Source organism: Carlito syrichta, unplaced genomic scaffold (assembly GCF_000164805.1).
Source record: "Carlito syrichta isolate Samal-C Ts95f unplaced genomic scaffold, Tarsius_syrichta-2.0.1 Scaffold312467, whole genome shotgun sequence".
NCBI classification, from domain to species: Eukaryota; Metazoa; Chordata; class Mammalia; order Primates; family Tarsiidae; genus Carlito; species Carlito syrichta.
This window is the reverse complement of record NW_007256563.1, coordinates 70678-92009: the sequence shown is the minus strand read 5'-3', so window position 1 is coordinate 92009 and position 21332 is coordinate 70678. Positions and strand designations below refer to the sequence as shown.

Below are 21332 nucleotides of genomic sequence, written 5' to 3'. Positions count from 1 at the left end.
AGATAAGAAAGTTTGAAGTTATTTCTCAGAAATAGCCCTTCTCTATAGTAATTCAGAGCTGGCTAATGGATGAGAAATAATTAACACTGATAAACTATGATCAAGTCACTTAATCACGTCACTCAGAGGTAGCTGTCCAGGAAGCAGACTGAGGGGAAGATTAATGAACAAGAAACATATTAAGGGTCCTTGAAAACTAACACCCACAAAAGAGAAGGACAAGAAGCACTAGTAGACAGAGGGAGAAGTAAAGTTATTGGACAGTGAACTAAAAGAAGCCAATTCTAGGGGAATTCTGGAGCTGGGATGGTGAGCGCCTGGCCTTCAGTGGATGTTAGAGGATGGTCGCTGTCTTGAGAAGGGAGAATGCCCTTAGAGACAGGAGGGGCACATTCTAGAGAGGCTGTCTGCTGGCAACACTCCCAGGAGCTAGGGGGAGAAGTCTTTTATTTCTGAATGGGCCTCCGGTTTGCTCATCACAGCATCCATTACAGAGACCGATAGAGAATTCTGAAAAAGAGTTAAAATTTAAAGATGACATTTTTACCTTACTTACTCCAAAGGACAGAGTGATATGAATTTGAATGGCAATTAATCACCATCAATAATCCAAACAGAAATGTTTCCGAAGTAGAGCAGGATGACACACTAGTGTCTAGCAGTTTTCAACTTTTGTACCCAAACTTGTCCCCATAATCTGAGCTTATTATTTTGAGTGGCTTCCAGTATACAATTCCCATTCATAACATTATTTTTCATAAACTGTACATCTGATTTTTTTCTATTTCTGATCCTTATGTCACAATCTAGCTTCCATTTTTTTCCATGCCTTAACATTCAGATATGACACACAGACATATTTTCTAAGCAACAAATATCAGTTCTCCTTTCACTGTTAGCACAGCAAGCCCAAAAAGTGTGTGGATCAAGACATTAAAATACAGAAACACATAATTACAAATCTCCATTCTTTTTATCCAATTCTACATGTAAATACCAGAAACAAGGTAATAAATTCTATCACAGAGAACTATTTAAATCAAGCTAAGCATATAGTTTTGCTTTGAAACATAGAGAATATGGCACTAACCATTTTGATACTTTTTAATATGCCTATATGATGGAATAAATTTCTAGGAAGAAGATAAATTATATTAAGCAATATAAATAATACTTTATCAAACATTTCAGTGACTTTCAATATTTGTCAGTGCTGTAAGTAACATTTAATTTCACTACTCTTATATTTTTGAAATTTTCAAGTCTGAATAATCATCTAATTGTTCAACAAATATTTAAGTGCCTGTAATGTGTCAGATACTGATCTAGGCACTGAGCATAAAGAATTTAATAAAACAAAGATACTGCTCTAATGAAGTTAAATTCTAATGGAGGAAGGTAAAATATGGAAATTACTGCGAAAAATCCTAAAAAGAATAGGTAACCAAAGAAGTAGACCAATAAATACATTAGTCGTGAAACAGTGATATGTGCTTTGCAGATCATCTAAATAGGATGATATGATAGAGGGAACCACTCTAGGTTAGTTAATCAGGGAACATTCTCTTGTGGGGTAATAGCTTACCTGAGATCCAAATTACAAGAAGGCACCAGTCCTGAGTTGGGATGAGCATGACAGGCATAAGGAACAGCAAGTGAAAAGGCCTTGAAGAACAATAAATCCAACATGTTCAAAACTCAGAAGAAAAGCTAGTGTGAATGGAGATTAGTGAACAAGAAGAGTAAGAAGTAGTGAAGATGAACAGTAAAGTAAGGGCTAGATCAAGGAGGGCTTTCTAAACTATGTTAAAAGAAGAGGGAAAGAATTGGAAGAGGAGATAAGGAAGTAAAAAGAGAAGGAGGAGGAGGTAGAAAGGGGTAAGTAGAAAGAATAAAGGGAAGGAGAAAGGAGAGGGAAAATAAGATACATAGAAAGACAAGATGGCAAGTGTTTGAGCAATTGAATAATATGCCACTGCTCTCAGGAAGCATAGCATCTTGCTAAAAAGCTAACCTTTTCATGTAAAAAAAAAAGTATTAGAATTCTGAGGGAGAATGAAGTTAGCCTGACCTCTCGGTCAGGCAAGCACGACACCCCTTGACTGGAACACTCACAAGACAGTCCCATGACCACAGCACGGGTTCAGCTAAGTGCTTGAAAAGAAAACCAGAAATTAGCCAAACATTGTGTACTTGCTCTCTCATGACATCAATCTTAAATCATGTTACTAGAACGATAAGATTTTGGTTAAAATGGAGTTGTTTATTTTTGTTTAGTTTTTCTGGAAATTTGTAGCACAAAAACCGAGTTGCGGTCAAACTGATTTCAGGCCCCAAACAAACAGATGCAGGAGTCATTAAGATGGCAGGTCAGGAATTCACCAAGAAAAGGACAAAATAAATACAATAAATATGATAGATGTTTAGTAGAGAAAGAAACCATTTCAGACCTGGGGACTGATAAAAATTATTTTCAGGAAAAGTGGATGCTGATTTATGCCCAGACCAGGATGTACTGTATTTGAGAGAACCTGTTTCCTATTGCATGTCTTACTTGCCACACTTAGGGAATCGCAGGAAGCTGATAGATCACAAGCTTAGCTGTGTGCTTGTCCCTCTAAACTACTCTAAAACTCCTGGATCTTTTCATAAAAGAAAGAAGATTTGGGAGATCAAGGTGAGGGGCTTGCCTGAGCTCAGGGATTCGAGACCAGCCTGGGAAAACTTGGTGAGACTTCATCTCTACAATAAATCAAAAAATTAGCCAGACGTTGTAGCGCACACCTGTAGTTTCAGCTACTTGGAAAGCTGAGGCAGAAGGATTACCTGAGTCCAGCAGGTCTAGACTGTGGTGACCGTGAGTGTGTCACTGCACTCCAGCCAGGGTGACAGAGTAAGACTCCAACTCAAAAAAAAAAAAAAGAAAGAGATATATTACTTTATTTTTCTTTTTTTATTTTATTTTAAAGATGTGGTGTACAATTCAGGATTAGGTATACAAGTGGACATCATAGAGGCAAAGTTTAGGCCTCCCTTTTGTCCCCACTTTGCCTGGCTTGAGATAATACTTCTATTTCTGAACATATTATTCCTGGAAATTATACTTTATAGTCTTAATTTGCATGTATATGCCTATAAATCTTAATATAATACAATCAGATTCATCTAATCTAGCCAGAGACATTAAACTAGAATGTATTATCATAGTGGGTATGTAATAATTAATGTCCAGTAATATACAATATCAAATAGAAGGAGGAATTTTAGTAAAGTCTCATGAGAGTTAAAAGTAAACACCTTATGTAATAGAAGAGCTTGCTGTTCTCTGTGTTTACTGCATAAGTTACTGCACTTTTAGCTATTGTTTTTATTGTGGTGCCATGTGTCTCTACTCTCTAGTTAGGAAATGAGTGCTTTAGAAAGCACTATTTGATTAAGCATCAAAAGATCTGAATTCTGGTAACTTCTTGAGAGTGGGGGAAAAACTGGAATTTCCATGAAGACAGGAAGCATTTCTATTATTACTAGCACTAAGTTCTGAATGCCTAGCAGGGACATTGACTGTAGAAGCTGTGCAATAAATATTTGCTATATAAATGAATGAATGAAAGAATGAATGAAGTCACTGACTTTTTGTGTCTCAGTTTTCTCATTGAAACATGAGGGTGATATATATATATATACCTTGTCTACTTTGGTATGTCATTAGAAACATGAGGGTGATATATAGATAGATAGATAAGATATATATATATATATACACACACACCCTGTCTACCTTGGTGTATGTCATTAGAAATTCCTGAGATACTCTAGGTCAGATAAAAGAAAGTTATTTTTATTACTAGCAGTAATAAAATTTAAGTTAAATTTTCATGATTTTAACAGAATATTGGTCTACTTCACACCAGCACTCTGTAAGTCTCGATTGATTTTTCAGGATAGTTGAAGGACAGAGAAAGTAAAGATAACATTTTGAAAGGACTAACTTATAAGACATTGTTATTTACTCTTCATTTATGTTATTGGCACAGAGCTAAGATATGAATAATTTCAATGGTACATAATTCAATAGTTATATGCGCTTGACATTGAAATATGTTTTTGTATTTTTATTTGAATGGAAGATTGTCTGGTGTTCTGGTAATTGAACTAAAACAAAATACTAAAGTTATAATGGCAACGTCTGGTTCAGGATTTCCTCATCTGTGTCCCTGCAACTTAATCCATACAGACTGACATTGCTCTGGCTCTGGGCAGTCTTTTTTTTTTTTTGATCTCCTGAATGAAGGAGTCGTTTATTTAACAAAACTCAGTGGGATACCTACTGGGTGACTGACACAGGGATAGAAAAATGAGTATGAATGGAGAAACACACACATACCATATCCACACTACCATGTGATGAGCACTAAACTACATTCCCTGGCTTCTCCCCTCCCACCCAGAGATAACTTTGCCTCCAACAACATAAGGACTTGAAAGTTTTCAGATATTAAAGAATAGTCTGTTCTTTTCCACATTAACTGGTGAATAACTGGAGAGTTTCAACTGCTTTTTTAAGGATATTCAAGTAATGAAAAATAAAAATTAAAAAAAGAATGACAAATTCTTCAACTACCTTCAAATCTGAGGAAGGTAGCTAGACAAAATCACTCATCATCAGAATAATTTTTAGTTGATCATGTTTTGGCTTTGTAGTACAGTTTCTAACTTTTTCAGTACTTGGCCCTTGAAACTTTCTGACTAAGTAATAGGGTCAGCTGCCTAAGATCCTGCAGAATTCATTAGAAAATCTCATTACCTTGCAGTGTGGATATGTTATATATTTGTTTCTCCATTTATACTAATTTTTCTATCCCTGTGTCAGTCACCCCATAGGTATGACAGAAGTGTATGATGTATAAATTTGACAGTATTCAAAATAGATAAAGGTCATTAATTGTTAATAAATATCACCAGTCAATATAGAACTTTCTACCTCACTCATTTATTCAAACAATCTCCTGTTTCCCAGGTAATAATTGGTTGCATTAACCACCTTAAACTTTAAGTTTAGTTAAATGTGTCATTAATATCTAGGGTGGAAAAGTAAATTTAAAAAAATATCTATGGTCTGATTTTTTAGCTAATTTTAAAAGACGGTTATCATAAATCTCAGGAAATTTCTTTGTTTAAAAAAATTAGACAAATTAAATTTAACAGAGTTTAATGCAAAAAGTTATTTGTGAATCAGGCAGCCCTTAGAACCAGAATAGGTAAGGATCAACTCCATGCTGCTCCAGGGCATGCATGGTGGAATAATATTTATAGACAGAAAAAGGAAAATGACATACAGGAAATGGAAAAGACAAACAGTAACAGCCAGATTGTCTGCAGCTGTGATTTGCTTTATTTGAAAAATGGTTTGAACAGTTGGCAACCCTCAACTGGTTGAAACTCGACTGCAGTGATTGGCTGAGATTCAACTTCTTGTTACATGAGTTAATTAGGGTTTGTTTACGATCAAGTTCCAGTTCACTATGTATGAGAAAACATTAGGCCAAACTTAAAATATGGACCAAGGCAGCTTTAGGTCAACTTAATTCAATTTAACACTTTCTAACAATTATAAAATCTTAGTGGTAGCTTCTCTTCTTTAGTAAAGACAAGGGGCTTTTAAATTTTAGCTAATGATTTGTGTACTTCTAGGACTTTTTGACTAGCAAAATAACATGTGGTATAATTATTTCAGTTTGAGTGAGCTATGCAAGCTTTAAGTGTTCATCCTACTAAAAAAAAAACAAATTTATTAAAAGGCAATAACTTTGTTTTCCTGCATTATAAGGCTACCATTCATTTTCAAGATTAAATTAGCTAAAGAATTCATATAATAGAAATTAATTGATAATAGATTATCACAATGCTTATGATCCTGGACTATTTATTAGAGTGAAGTGAATATTAAGAAATCAACAAAAAAAACACATATATGAGATGAACACTACCCCCTTTATGAAGCAAATTTAAATAACAATGATGTGCAGACAGTAATACTTAACTGAATTTTGAATGTTAAAGTTATATTTAGCAAAAAAATAATTTTTTAAATAAAAAGCATTTATTTACCATTATTTTTTAAATGTACGCTCTTATGCTTTGTATTTATTACATTATTTTTCCAAGCAACATTATCATATAAAAATACACTTTACGGACATATAGAAATTAAGCAATTTTTCTTAGAATTTCATTTCATAGATAAAAGGACATTTCCTTGTGTTTTCAAGGTCAAACCTAAATGAAACAAGCCCATATTTGTTTAGCATAGCATTTAAGAATAAAAGTATTCTGACTTCTAGATTTGAATTTTTTTAGACATGTCTTCTATCTAACAATTATGTATTTTGCTCTTGAAATAAAAATAATCACTCATTTATCCTTGAGTTTAATAAAAACCTTTAACATTACTCAATTAGGGTATTCATTTTAAAGTTGATAAAAGAAAGAGTAGAATAAAATTATTCTAAAAGAGTTAGTCATAACCAAACCAGAAGCCAGAAATGATCACAAGAAAACATCTCTCAGGGGATAATTTAATAACATTACGACAAGTGTGGGAGTTTGTATACCACCTAGATGATTAGGAAAGGGGTTATTAGCTAAGCCATTGTCTGAAATCCACTGAATCACTGGACTCTTTGAAAAATGATTGGTCCTTTTTTTCTAAAGATGAGTTTTAAAATTTAGAGAAGCTCAAAGTGGCAGTACTGAAAGAGAAAAGAAACACAAATCTCGCACGGTTCTAAATTTTTCTCTGTAGTCCCAGAAGTAAGGTAAGACATCGAATCTCTGCTTTTATAATTTTAAGAAATAAAATTGGTGAACTTTACAGGATAGACTGCCAAGACCACCTTAATGCTTGGCTAAGTCATTGATGAAAGAAACTTTCACATGTAGAGGACAAGAAATAATATACTTTCGCAGTTACATTGTAAATCAATAGTAGTTTAATTTCATAATCTGTTTCCCTAAATTAAAAAAATATTGATTCAGTTGCTTAATTTTAATATATTTTAAAGTTCACAGGATTTTAAGTAGAAATGATTATATTAATCTGGCATTATCAGATATTTATTGTAGTATTTTTTCAACATGATATCAAAACTATTATAATAATAAAACCCTGAGTTGTTGGCTACCACGGTCTCCCACAGTCTGAAGGACGTGTTCCCTTCTATGTAGAGCAGCACAAAGGTGAGATCCTCTCATTCTTTAATGTATTTGACTATGTCATATGCCACCAAATGAACCTCTTGGTCAAGCTAAAGGGATAGACAAATGATTTTGATTTTATAAACAGCTGCTCTAAGAGAAAAGAATGTGTTTGTTGGCCAGGTACAGTGACTGACACCTATAATCCCAGCACTTTGGGTAGTGAAGGCAAGAGGATTGCCTGAGCCTAGGGGTTCGAGACCACCCTGGGCAACTTGGCAAGACATCTCTACAATAAATCAAAAACTTAGTTGGGTGTGGTGGCTAATGCCTGTAGTTCTAGCTACTTGGAAGGCTGAGGCAGAAGGATCGCCTGAGCCCAGCAAGTTGAGGCTGCGATGGCCATGAGCATGCCACTGTACTCCAGTCTGGATGACAGAGTGAGACTCTGACTCAAAAAAAAATGAGTTTGTTATGGAGATTTACAAATATAATCTTTACAATTCTAAAATGTAAGTAAACACTATAGAATTCACTCAACTACTCCACTGATCAAACAATACTAAGTATTTTTGTCATTATTTTCAAGTACAGAGTTTTATAAAAGCTAAATATCACAATTTATTTTCTAGGTATATCATCTGAAAATGAGAATTATAATTCTTCTTGGGCTCCTAGGAGCCACATTGTCAGCTCCAGTAAGTGAATTCACGGTACTACTGATCTCATTGTGTGAAGTCTGTAACAATCTCTTTTTTACCGTTTCTGTGTTTTATTTGTTTGTTTGTTCTTAGCTTATTCCACAGCGCCTCATGTCTGCAAGCAACAGCAATGAGGTTAGTTTAAATCAAACAATCTCCTTCTTTAAAAAATGGAAACTCAGAAGAGATAAAAGCCTTCACAGTATCATGCATTCACACCCACTAGCTCTTTGGTATCTCCAAACACATTTTTGACGCTCACGTTTGTTTTAGGTTACCTCTAAAATATTATTCTACCTTCCCTATTTGGTTGCAAATTCTTCCAAGACAAGGACAATATCTTTTATATCTTTTTATTATAATAGTACTTAATACAGGTGTCTACAGGTGTTTAAAAGATTAAAATGACGGTCTAAACCACTGAAATGGGTTACAGCTGGGCAATCTGACATACAACACAGAATGCACAATCCTTCCTGGGTTAAATCCCGGCTCTGTTTTAAATTCCACCTTTTAAGCACTGTAATTTGATGTGAGCTTAGTGAGAAGATGTCTCACTTCTTACAAAAAGCTCACCAACCAGCCCTGACTTGCACTATGTTTGTAATACACATTATTCGTAATCATTTTAGCATGTGTCATAATTTGTTTATATTATCTTTTCTAGTTACTTCTGAATCTTAATAATGGCCAACTTTTGTCACTACAACTTCAGGTACCTCCACATCAATAATTACCTTAAGGGGAATATTTTTCTAGTTCTCATTTCCTGAATGTGAAAAAAATGCTTCCTGATTCTGTTTCTAAAATCTCTATATTTAAAGTTATACATTTGTTCCATAGAGTCTAAATGATCACTTGTTTAAAGATTAAAGTAAAAACTATAATTTGATTAACATTTACATGTTGAGCACTTGGTGTGTGTGTGTATATATATACAGCTATGAGATAATTAACTGTTTTACACAAAGTCATACCATCTTACCAGTTGGGGGAGGAGGCGGGAGATGGGAACCGTTTTTTAAATTTTAAATTCATCTGGAAAATGCAGGCATTGTGTTCTTTTGTTTTGTTGTTGTTGTTGTTGCTGTTTTGAGTCAGAGTCTTACTCTGTTGCCCAGACTGGAGTACAGTGGCACCCTCACAGCCACCACATTCTCAACCAGCTGGGCTCAGGCCATCCTTCCCTCTCAACCTTCCAAATAGCTGGAACCACAGGCGCGTGGGCCACCATGCCCAGTTAATTTTTTTATTTATTGTCACCTGGCTAATTTTTTGATTTATTGTAGAGACAAGGTCTCGCCAAGTTGTCCAGACTGGTCTCGAACCCCTGTGCTCAGGCAATCCTCTTAACTCCACCTCCCAACATTGTGCTCTTTTATCAACCTCATTCTGCCCCATATTTCATGTGCTCATTGGGAATTTAGCATTACTTCATATTATTTGCATGGTTTATGGTGGGTGTTGTCTTTTTTAGTTATGAAACATTGAAAGTATAGAAATTGTTCATATTTTGTCTCTTTCTTGCTCGGGGCTGATTTTCAATTCTTTCTGTCATGATAGAGAAATTCCATCTTTCTTTTGCTTCCTTCCAGGGCCCATTTAATTCGTGGATTCCACCTTTCTCTGGGATTCTTCAGCAGCAGCAGAAGGCTCAAATTCCAGGACTCTCCCTGCTATCCTTATCAACCACAGACCGGTTTGCTGGACTGCTCCCAAATCAAATATCTTTCCCAGGACAGGCCAGTTTTGGCCAAGGAGCCCAGGCAGGCCAATTGTACCCCTCACAGCCTCAAACACCACTGCAGACACAACAAAACCCTGATCACGTAAGTCAGAGCTCTTTCATCTTATCCTGAGGAGAGAGAACAGCACATTAAATATGAAAATGAATGAATTAGTTTTTAGCAAACAGGAGTTTTTGAACAATAATTTCTTCCCATAATTTGTTTCTATCATCACTGAAAGTACTTCCTTACATTTTCTTATTACTAACATGAAAATACCATTTACATTAGCTATTTTAGGATACAGGCACAAACAGAAAAAGTCAAAGCAAATCAGGGACAAAATAGGGAAATTTCATCTTTTAAAAAAAGGCAGCTTGTGTAATGATAGCATATAAAATAAATAACACTGTTTTGTAATGAGAGATGATGTGGAAGGAAACTGATAATTATAGAAGAGTCAAGTAGTATAGATTTTTATGAAAAGCTCAACACAGCTGATAAACAACATAATTGATCTATAATCCTGTTTACTCGAACCCAGTAGGTTATAAAATTAATTATTCTAACATTGATAGGGTTTTCTATTTTAATATGATTATACTGGCTTACATTCATTTTAAAAATATTCCCTTTTTAAATGAAAATTTATTGCTTTGGAAGCCTCTAATACAAATGATACATTTTTATGGCTAGCCCTATGAAAAGCAGCTCAGGAATTTTAAGTAACAGAGTCAAGGTAATTTTTTATGTGATTTTTTTTGGTCAGGTGATGCCTTATGTATTCTCCTTCCAAATGCCTCAAGATCAAACACAGGTAAGTGATTAGAGTAACACTGTTCATAGAAAAAGACAGCTACATACACTCTCCATAATGCTTTCTTTTATATTTCTAGCTCTGATGGCTACAGCAGGGTTATAAAAACCCACACAAGGGTTCACTGTCGACATAACATTATTGCTGGCCTGGCATCAGTTTGGTGATGCTGAGCTCACTTAGCCCCTAAGAACAGGCAACTAAGATTTCAGGACTCCTGAATTTCCAGGGCATTGCTATGTTGGAAGTAAAGAGATCCTCAAGCCCCAGATCATGTCCTCTCTGCATCCAAAGAAAATTACAATGGACTGACTTTATCCAACTCTAAGTTTTGTTTCAGAGGGAAATGCATTAAACTCATAATATTTATGATATGGAAATGTGATACACATGCCCACATTATTTGGCAGTTATGAAATTCTGCTCAAAACATTCCCAGTTTCTTCTATATTTTAATTTAACTCTATTTTACAATCAAATGGTGGGAATTTTCATTAAATAAGGGAATATTTTTTTAATGCACGTAAGCTAGCATAATCATATTAAAATGGAAAACACTGTCAATGCTAGAATAATTAATTGATAATATCCTGTGTTCAAGTAAACAAGGTTATAGATAAATTATTATATTATTCATCAGCAGAGTGTCGACCTTTTCATAAAAAGCTGCACTATTTGCCTCTATTATAATTATATAGTTTTCTCCCACATCATCTCCCATTACAAAACAAAAGTTTCTTCTAGACACTATCTCATTCTATGACATAAGCATTTAGAGAATTAGATGTATGACAAATCTAATTACTTCATTTTAAGGATCAGGAAGCCTAGTCTTCATGAGATCAAACTTACAATCCTATTGAAAGTAAGTTGCTGAGTTGGAATGTGATTCACTACTCCTTCTGTCTTTTTCTTTAACCACCAAACTATGGGCTCTTCACCTTACTTTGCATCAGAATCTCTGGTGGTAATTTCAAAAATTCCAAATGCCTGGACCTTACCTCAATCCTAATGAATCAAAAGCCATGAATAGATGCTAAATATAGTTATCTTCTAAAATGCTCAAAGGTGATTATGATTCTTAACCAGAATTAAGAGCCGCTGTACAAAGTATACTCCTTCTGAAACCATAGTTGTTGTTTTGTTAATTCTGCCTAATATAGTCTCTTACTTAATGATGCAAAAAAAAAGCGCACAAAATGAATGTATGGACTATGATCTTCATTTTCTATAAACACCTACTCATATATAAACACATACAAGCATATAAGTGTGTAAGACGGTGATAATTAAGGAGAAAGCATATGATAATGTAGATAGTAAAGTTGCAGGTGATTTTGTTTGTTACTTGTCTATTAATTGATTTTCCAAATATTCTAAAATGTATATGAATTATTTTGATAAAATGTCAATTATTAAAGGCAATACATTCATGACATTTCATTCATTACGGCAGAACTTCCAATACCATGTCCTGCAGAATAAAGATTCTTTTTTTTTTTTTTTTTTTTTTGAGTTGGAGTCTCACTCTGTCTCCCAGACTGGAGTGCAGTGGCCGCTCCCGGCCACCGCAGCCTCAACCGGCTGGGCTCCGGCGATCCTTCCACCTCAGTCTTCCAAGTAGCTGGAACTACAAGCACACGCTACCACGACTGGCTAATTTTTTGATTTATTGTAGAGATGAGGTCTCGCTGCCCAGGCGGGTCTCGAACCCGCGGGCTCAGGCAATCCACTCACCTCAGCCTCCCAAAAGCACGGGATTACAGGCTGAGCCACTAGCCCGGCTTAGAATAATGATTCTGAAGAATATAGGGAATAAAGCTACATAAGCTATCCTTCCTTTAGGCATTGCAAGTAATTTTTATATAAAGTTTCCAAGATGCCCTTTAAAATAAAATGCTCCTTTATACTTGATTGAACTCACTATTTCCTAAATATGCTTTACCTAGCAACCTTAAAAATAAAGTCCAGTGTCATGTGGGATACAAGTTATTTTTAAACTTGGAAAGGGCTGCTTCATCCATTTTTTTGTTGTTCATACTTAATCATATAAAACTTTATATACAAAACACAAATAATATTGGCATTAGATGATAAAAAGGAGGACCTATGCTGATCTAATGGAATCTCATATTCTTCTCTTGTAACAAATAGATGCTTCAATACTATCCAGTTTACATGTTCCTACCCTGGGAACAACCTCAGCAAACAGTCGCACAGTCACCTCAACAAACAGGACAGCAGCAATTTGAGAAGCAGGTACTGCAAATGTTTAATTTTTATCAGACTAATTCACCTGGGAAAAGAGAAAATAAAGTACAGTCCCAAGAAAAGAGTATCTGAATATATTTAAGGCAAATACTACACAGAGTGAACCGGTAGGCAGAACGGCAATCTATTGTTCTCTCCTATATATAATTTTCTTAGACTAATTTGGAAATGATCCCCACAGCTATATTTTTAATAGATGAAATTATTAAGATAAAATCAAGGTCGAAAGCTGAATAATCTTGGAGTTTTCTTACATTTAAAATTCACTAGCAGTCACCGTTCCATATATGTGTGTGTATGTATATAGCGTATAGTGAGACACAATTAGATGCCATTATATTAAATTGTGCGAAACGGCAATAAATTTTTAGAATTCTGATGTAAATCCACCTGGACCACACTTAATTGGCACTGTTTTTGTTAGAATGAAAATGTCCTTTTTAAATAGTTTAATCATTCCAAAAACTGTCATTGCAAGTTAGAGAAAACTTAAAATTATGCTTTAAATAATTGACAGTATTAATTCTAAACGTCATATTGCTTTAGAGGGAGAAAGAGAGAGCTTTATCATAGAAATGATGTGGTATTAAAAGGATTCTTGCTAATATAACAATAATTAATTTTTATCAACTGGAACATATGAACTTTTAAAAATCAGTTAATATAAAAAATAGTTAAAGTAATCATTTATCACAAGCTTATGACAAAAGCATCAGAGCCAATCTAATGCATTTTTTCCAAAAATCTGACAGATACCATTCTATACTCAATTTGGATACATTCCACAACAAGTAGAACCTGTGAGTACATGCATAAATTTTCATTTTTAAAAATTATTTGAAACTACTTGCTTTGTTGCCTACTAAATGCATAAATGCCCTTCAGCCAAAGATCACCAGGAAAACATCTCTAATTGAACAAAGTTGGATGTATTTATTCACTCATTACGAGAGGAGAAAGCACACATGGAGAATCTTGGATGTCTTAACAGAAAGATATTAGAATGATTTCTCTTAAGTTTGGGGCTTGTTTTAGGTGATTTGGGGGAAAGTTCAAAAAGGTGGTGGTTCACTCTACACTGTTTGTTTTCACGAAGTGGGAATGGTTCCATAATTATCTTAAGAATGCTCACCTAGAAGGCAAGGATGACAGTGCAAGACAAATGTTGTAGTTGATAAAGAAGCAACAATCACTTGCATGAGCCAGGATTTGAGGACACCTGGTATTTTTGAGACTAGGATGATGATCTTTAGAAGAGATTAGGAAGTTGTCTTGTTTTTTTCTAGCCTTGTCTGATGTGTTGTTCTACAGGGTTGTTTGTACTCACTAGAACACCAAGGCCTCACAGAAAATATTAGGAAGCAGCGCTTCCAGAACTGAAGCAGAACTGGGGTGTCGAGTCAGTTCTCTAATAGCAGGAATATTTTACTCCTTTTCAATAAGCTGTTATTTCCGTTTTTAAGAAGATAGTTTAATTTGGGAAGTGCTTAACTATTTTGAGTGGTCCAAGAACATATTTATTTATGCACTAATTTGGACTCTTAAAAACTTTGTATTTGTTAAGGCTATTCCAGGAGGACAGCAGCAACTAGCTTTTGATCCTCTCTTAGGCACAGCCCTCGAAACTGCAGTGATGGTGAGATTCCTTACAACACTTTGACAGCTACTGGAAATCAATAACGACAGCTTACTGAGCTAATTTCATTTCAATGTCAACTTTATTATGATTCTATCAACAATTATTGCTTCTGCCTCTTGTAATCTTTTGCTAGCCAAGATTCAATTCACTAAGTTCATCAAATACTTTTGAGTACTCTGCCAGGTACTCTTCTAAGCATCTTTATTTAAAAGCAGGTATTAAGAAACAATCATGTTTGCTAGCATATATTCATCGTCTTTCTAAAATATAGCTTATGGCCTAAAAAACTAATAAAGGCAACTTATTTATTTAACAGAATGCTTGCTTTGCATCTTGATCCTGTTGCTTTATATTCTTCCCATTTTTTGCCTTCTACTTGAACTTGAAACCCCTTTGTTTTTATCCTCATTCTCTATAGCCATCAGGAGGAGTGATACCATACTTACAAAACGAAGTAATAAACTTTAGGCAAGACAAGGCAGGAGTTATTATGCCTTCAACTTCACCAAAACCCAGCACAACCAATTTTTTTACTTCTGCTATAAACCCAGCTATTACCCCAGAGCTTCTGGAAGAGAAGGTAGAGTAATCAAAAATTCATTTTATGTAAGAAATTGTTGTCTAATGGAAATTACAGAGATAAAGTTAGTGCTTCATTTATAGGACTTAGTCATGGAGGTAATATGACAGCTAATGATATAGTTGAATATGTAGTCTTAACCCTATGTAAGGTGGCCAACAATGATTTTTTATAATTAACCAGAATACAATTTAATTTTAATTTAATAGGGGTTGCTTATGAATGCCTTTTTCTCACTAGGCCAAGACTGATAGCCTAAAAGAACCGTAAGGAGTTGTCTTAACCATTCAGAGCTTTTGGTAGGTATTGGCCAAAAAGTCATGCCTTAAGTGCCATAACCAAAAGAAAAAAAAAGTCATGCCTTAAGTGTAAACCAAAAGAAAAAAAATGGTTAGAGGCACTAACGAAGAGTTCTTACCAAAATGATTATGAAAAAAGTTCATGCTTACATCTGTCTACAAAATTAATAATTATGAGACTTCAACAATTTTTTTTTAGAAAGCAAGACTTATTGAGAGGACAGAAAAGCTCCCAGAGTGGGAGGAGGACCTGAGAGGGTTGCCCAACTTCAACAATTTATAAAAGGCAAAATCAAATTTTAAGAATCATGTCTGCCTATATTATGACCTGGTTTAGGTTACAACAACACAAATACTAAATATACTAGGTCCATATAAAAGACATTCCATAGACACTGTATAGAATCAGTTCTCCCAAATCATTTCCAGTTCCAAGATAAACATTGTAATAATGGCAACATAGCCATGTTAGTGTGGAATAAAATAAAATCTCAAAATAATTAAGAAATTGCACGATGACAAGGAAACTTCAAATTCTATGACTTTTATTCCCAGACAAATCTTGGCAAATTACCTGTCTTAATTTACTTGGTTACCAGGAGGCTACAGTGGGAGTATGATAGAAGAACAGGCTAGGAATGGCATCAAAAAGTAAAAACACAATAAAAAGCTAACAATTTAACCCGAAATGCAAACTGAGAGACAAAGGTTTTTGAATCTCCTCTCTGCTGTCTATGAGTCTCTTCTGATTCCTCCTTCTATGAAATTAAATATTCAGCACTCTTAAGATGAAAAATGTTTATAAAAATACAATCAAAAGTGAATAGTATTAGTTCCTCTTTAGAAAAGTCTCCTTGCTAATGTGCTATTTTATACAATGCAAATTCATTCAAGTTATTTCATCAGAAATGCTAAAGAGATTTCATTATTTTATGACCTATTTCTGTGTGATATCAATGCCAGTGAAATAAAGCTTTCTAATTCTCTGATATGAAATTTATAAGGTATTTAGAAAATTCTACACAAAACAGTCTAACTGTATTAACATGTCCTTCTATCATATTTTTCAGAAAAAGAGATGTGGTGGTCCCTTGGATATCATTTTAGGCTATTTGCTTCCTCAATGCTAATATCAGTTCTTTGGAATATACAAAATATCTTGACTTTTCTCTTGAATTTGTTTTTACTTATAAATGGTATTCTGTTCTATAACTGTGTAATAGAAAAATAATACAATCATGTAATGAGTCTTATTTTTACAAAATGATTTTCTTTTCAAATATTCTATTACTGTATATCTAGAATGTAGCAACATTGAAAATAAAGCCAATATCATTAAATCAATTGAGTAATTGCATTAATAAAGGATGCCCCTGGAAAATGGTGTCATCCATGAAAACCGATACACCATCATTGGATTTATGATGTGTGTGGTGATTGAGACTGATGAACTAAAATATGTACCTAGCTTTGGCATATCATCTCCTTAATCCCCCCAGGCCCATTCAGTCAGCTTTCTTCTGATGCACTCTTGATGAAAATCAAAGTTATTTGATAAAGAACATTGTGAAGTGTGGACTCCTAATATAACACAGCTTCATAGAGAGACAGAGGTTCTTATCCAAAAGGACAGATTCCCAGGAAGATGTATGATTGTTTGAGAGAGGCTGCCTCCAATAGTAAATAGATTTTGGGTTTCATCAGATCTGACTTTCAATCTGGCTTTGAGCCTGTAGCAAGTTACTAAACCTGTCTAAGTGTCGGTTTTCTCAAGTGTATATTGGAGATTAAAATACCTTTTATAATTTCTGCAAGAACTACATGAAATAACACATGTAAGATACCTGGCTCATACAGAGTACTCAGAAAATGTTAATTTTCCTCTTTTCACATGTGAATATGAAAGTACTTGTACTTTTTCTTAACTTTGGACCATCAGCTGAAGTTTTGAGAAAATAGAAAAATTGGTATACAATGTGCTCCATGTCTGTGCAATGATGTGTGTGAGTGAGTGTGCATGAAAGGAAAAATGAATGAGTTAAGTGAATGAATGAGTGAGGGAGCAAATATGCATTCGGTGGCTTCCAATAACTTTGGTGAATATTCCAGGCTTTGAAGTAGATCACAATTCCTGGAATCTTACCTGTTTCAGCATTTAATAACATTATGACCCTTGAATCTGCCACTTATCCTAACAGAAGAGTAATCAATATTCATCTAGTCTACCTTCATTTTATTCTGTACCCTTTTCCCCTAAGTAGGTGTGTTACATAAATATAATTCTGGCTAATTGACTAATCTTTTAAGACTTGGAGTGACATATGAGCCAAACCTGATGTCTGATAAAACTCAGGTATTTAGCAACTATGACCTTTGCGTCTCAAAATTTCAACAGTTCTTAGGATTGTTAAAAATTGGCATGAGATAATTCATGTTAAATTCTTAAATAAATCCTGGAACACAGCAAGTACTCAGCTTTTCTCTTTGAGGAAAAGGCTAAAAAGGGTGACCAGAGACTAAAAAGGAAAAATCAACACAACATAATTATTCTGTTCAAGAAGGGATAGTGAAGAACTCAGAAAAACATACATAAATCTATGAATTAGGCTATAAGTAACTCAAGAGTGCAGCAATATGAGGGGATACAATAATAAATAATTTGAAAAAATGAATATATTTATTTTATGCGTCAACTTGACTGGGTTAAGGGATGATCAGATAGGGGGTAAAACATTATTTCTGTGTGTGTCTATGGGATGTTGCTGAAAGATATTAGCATTTAAATCAGAAGACTTCCAGCTTCTGTCCATTGAGCAAAATGTTGACTGTGGGTTTACTGTGGCTCTTATTATTTTAAGGAATGATCCTTCTATGACTAGGTGTTCAAGAGTTTTTATCAAGAATGGATGCTGGATTTTGTCAAATGCCTTTTTTACATCTAATGAAATAATCTTGTGGTTCTTAGTTTTAGATATATTAAAGTGCTGAATTACTTTTATAGTCTTGCAAATGTTGAACCAGTCTTGCATGCCAGGAATTAAGCCTATCTGGTCATGACGGATGATCCTTAAGATGTGTAATTGTATCCTATTTGCTAGAATCTTGTTAAGAATGTCTGTGTCTATGTTCATCAGAGAGACTGTCCTGTAATTCTCTTTCCTTGATGTATGTTTGCCAGGTTTGAGTATCAGTATTATGTTAGCTTCATAAAATGAGTTAGGGAGAATTCCATTGTTCTTGATTGCCTGAAACACTTTCGGTAAGATTTATATAAGCTCTTGTATATCTTATAGAATTAAGCTGAGAAATCATCTGGTCCAAGACTTTTTTTTTTTAATGGGGAAGTTTCTCATGGTTAAGTCAATTTCCTGGATTGTTACTGGTCTGCTTACAGTTTCAACTTCTTGTTGTTTCAAACTTGGAAGGTGTATGATGCAAGAAAATTCTATTTGCATACAGGAGTTCAGAGTAATCTCTGATAATCTTTTGAATTTCTTCAGGGTCAGTTGTGACATTGTGTTTTTTGATAGACAGGTAGAACCTCGTCAAACTGAAAGGTTCTCTAAAGCAAAAGAAATCATCAAGAGAGTAAAGAAATGACCCACAGAAAAAATACTTGCAACTTATGCATCTGACAAAGGTCTAATATCCAGGATCTATAAGGAATTCAAATAAAGTGAATGAGAAAAAAAAACCATTAAAAGGGGGCAAAGGACATGAACAGACACTTCTCAAAGGATGACATACAAGCAGCCAACAGACACATGAAAAACTGCTCAACCTCACTAATCATCAGAGAAATGAAAATCAAAACTATGATGAGATTCCAACTAACACCAGTAAGGATAGCTATCATCAATAAGTCAAAAAACAACAGGTCCTGGTGTGGCAGCAGAGAAAAGCTAACGGTTCTACACTCTTGATGAGAATGTAAGCTAGTTCAACCTCTGTAGAAAGAAGTATGGCAATTTCTCAAAGAACTAAAATTAATCTTCCATATTATCTAGCAATACCTCTCCTGGAAATATACCCAGAAGAACAGAAATCATTCTACCAAAAAGGCACCTGCACACACATATTTATCATCTCACTATTCACAATAGCAAAAACATAGAACCTACCCCGTTCCCCTCTAAAGTGGACTGGGTAAAGAAAATGTGGCACAAAAACATGATGGAGCATTATGCAGCCATACAGAGAATAAAATCATGGCCTTTGCAGCAACTTTAATGCAGTTGAATATGATATTTATTTTATGTGTCAACTTGACTGGGCCAAGGGATGATCAGACAGTGGGTAAAACATTATTTCTGTGTGTGTCTGTGGGATGTTGCTGAAAGATATTAGCATTTAAATCAGAAGACTTCCAGCTTCTGTCCATTGAGCAAAATGTTGACTGTGGGTTTACTGTGGCTCTTATTATTTTAAGGAATGATCCTTCTATGACTAGGTATTCAAGAGTTTTTATCAAGAATGGATGCAGGATTTTGTCAAATGCCTTTTTTACATCTAATGAGATAATCTTGTGGTTCTTAGTTTTAGATATATTAAAGTACTGAATTACTTTTATAGTCTTGCAAATGTTGAACCAGTCTTGCATGCCAGGAATTAAGCCTACCTGGTCATGATGGATGATCCTTAAGATGTGTCTACTAAGCGTGAAATAACATCCTCTTGTTTGAGTCTTCTGCATGTGGTCAGCCAGTTTTCCCAGCACCATTTAATGAACAGGTTCTCCTCTCCCCAGTGGTAGATGGTGGAGGCTTTGTCGAAGATGAGTTGGTTAAGAAATTGAGGTTTTGCTTCTGGAATCTCAATTCTATTCCATTGGCCTATATGCTTGTTCCTGTACCAATACCAAGCTGTTTTGATTATTGTAGCTTTATAGTAAAGTTTGAAGTCTGGTAATGTGATACCACTTGCTTTGTTTTTTTGCTGAGGATTGTTCTGGCTATTCTTGGTCATTTGTGTTTCCATATGAATACCTGTATTGTTTTTTCTAGCTCTGAGTTGAATGTTGCTGGTAATTTGATGGGTATTACATTAAATCTGTAGATTGCCAAGACCCCTATCTATCCTCATACACAAAAATTAACTCTAAATGGAATCAGAGACCTAAATGTAAAACCTCAAACCATAAGAACCTTAGAAAATGCAGGACACTCCCTTATGGAACTTGGAACTGGCATCCAATTCCTGAACAAAACCCAAAATGCACAGGTCGTAAGAGATAAGATAGACAAGTGGGACCTCATTAAACTGACAAGCTTCTGCAAGGCCAAACAAACCAGCAAGAGAGCAGAGAGACAGCCCACAGAGTGGGAAAAAGTGTTTGCCAACTCCAGGTCTGACAAAGGCCTAACATCTTGGATCTACAAGGAACTCAAACATGCTGAAAAGAAAAAAACAAACAACCCCATTACAAAGTGGGCAAAAGATATGAACAGACATTTCACAAAGAAGACATACGAGCGGCCAACAGACACATGAAGAAATGTTCAACCTCACTAATCATCAAGGAGATGCAAATTAAACTACACTGAGATACCACCTAACTCCTGTCAGAATGGCCATTATCAATAACTCAAAAAATAACAGATGCTGGAGAGGATGTGGTGAAAAGGGAACACTTATACACTGTTGGTGGAAGTGTAAACTAGTGCAACCTCTGTGGAAAGCAGTGTGGCGATTCCTAAAAGCTCTAAATATCAACCTCCCATATGACTCCGCAATTTCCCTACTGGGAATATACCCTGAAGAACTCAAATCACTCTATCAAAAAGATACCTGCACACATATGCTTATAGCAGCACTGTTCACAATAGCAAGAACCTGGAACCAACCATGCTGTCCATCAAAAGAGGACTGGTTAAAAAAAATGTGGTACATATACACGATGGACTACTATGCAGCCATAAAAAAGTTTGCATATTTGTATACCTAACCTTTAACTGTACCCCACAATTTTAAAATAAAAAAAATGTTTAATATATAAAAAAATAAATAACATCCTTTTTTAAAAAGTACATATCTTAATTTAAAATACTATATTAGCCGGGCTCGGTGGCTCAGCCTGTAATCCCGCGCCTTTGGGAGGCTGAGGT

The 21332-nt window shown here is 34.9% G+C and overlaps 1 protein-coding gene across 1 annotated transcript; it reads left to right on the top strand.

Annotated features, from left to right (window-relative positions):
• Positions 1-7828: 7828 nt before the first annotated feature.
• ODAM (odontogenic, ameloblast asssociated) lies at positions 7829-16509 on the top strand. Its single transcript, XM_008069909.1, has 11 exons — positions 7829-7892; positions 7989-8030; positions 8563-8610; positions 9491-9724; positions 10392-10439; positions 12594-12698; positions 13463-13510; positions 14275-14346; positions 14768-14929; positions 15170-15228; positions 16299-16509. The coding sequence occupies exons 1-10, from the start codon at positions 7842-7844 to the stop codon at positions 15197-15199; spliced, it is 840 nt and encodes a 279-aa protein (XP_008068100.1). The 5' UTR covers positions 7829-7841; the 3' UTR covers positions 15200-15228; positions 16299-16509.
• The last annotated feature ends 4823 nt before the right edge of the window (positions 16510-21332 follow it).

Bases quoted from the DNA above. Each gene is read 5' to 3' on its own strand.
- ODAM (XM_008069909.1), top strand. From the start codon at position 7,842: ATGAGAATTATAATTCTTCTTGGGCTCCTAGGAGCCACATTGTCAGCT. The intron at 9,725-10,391 runs GTAAGTCAGAGC...TTTTTTGGTCAG, and splicing joins CACAACAAAACCCTGATCAC to GTGATGCCTTATGTATTCTC. The intron at 10,440-12,593 runs GTAAGTGATTAG...TGTAACAAATAG, and splicing joins TGCCTCAAGATCAAACACAG to ATGCTTCAATACTATCCAGT.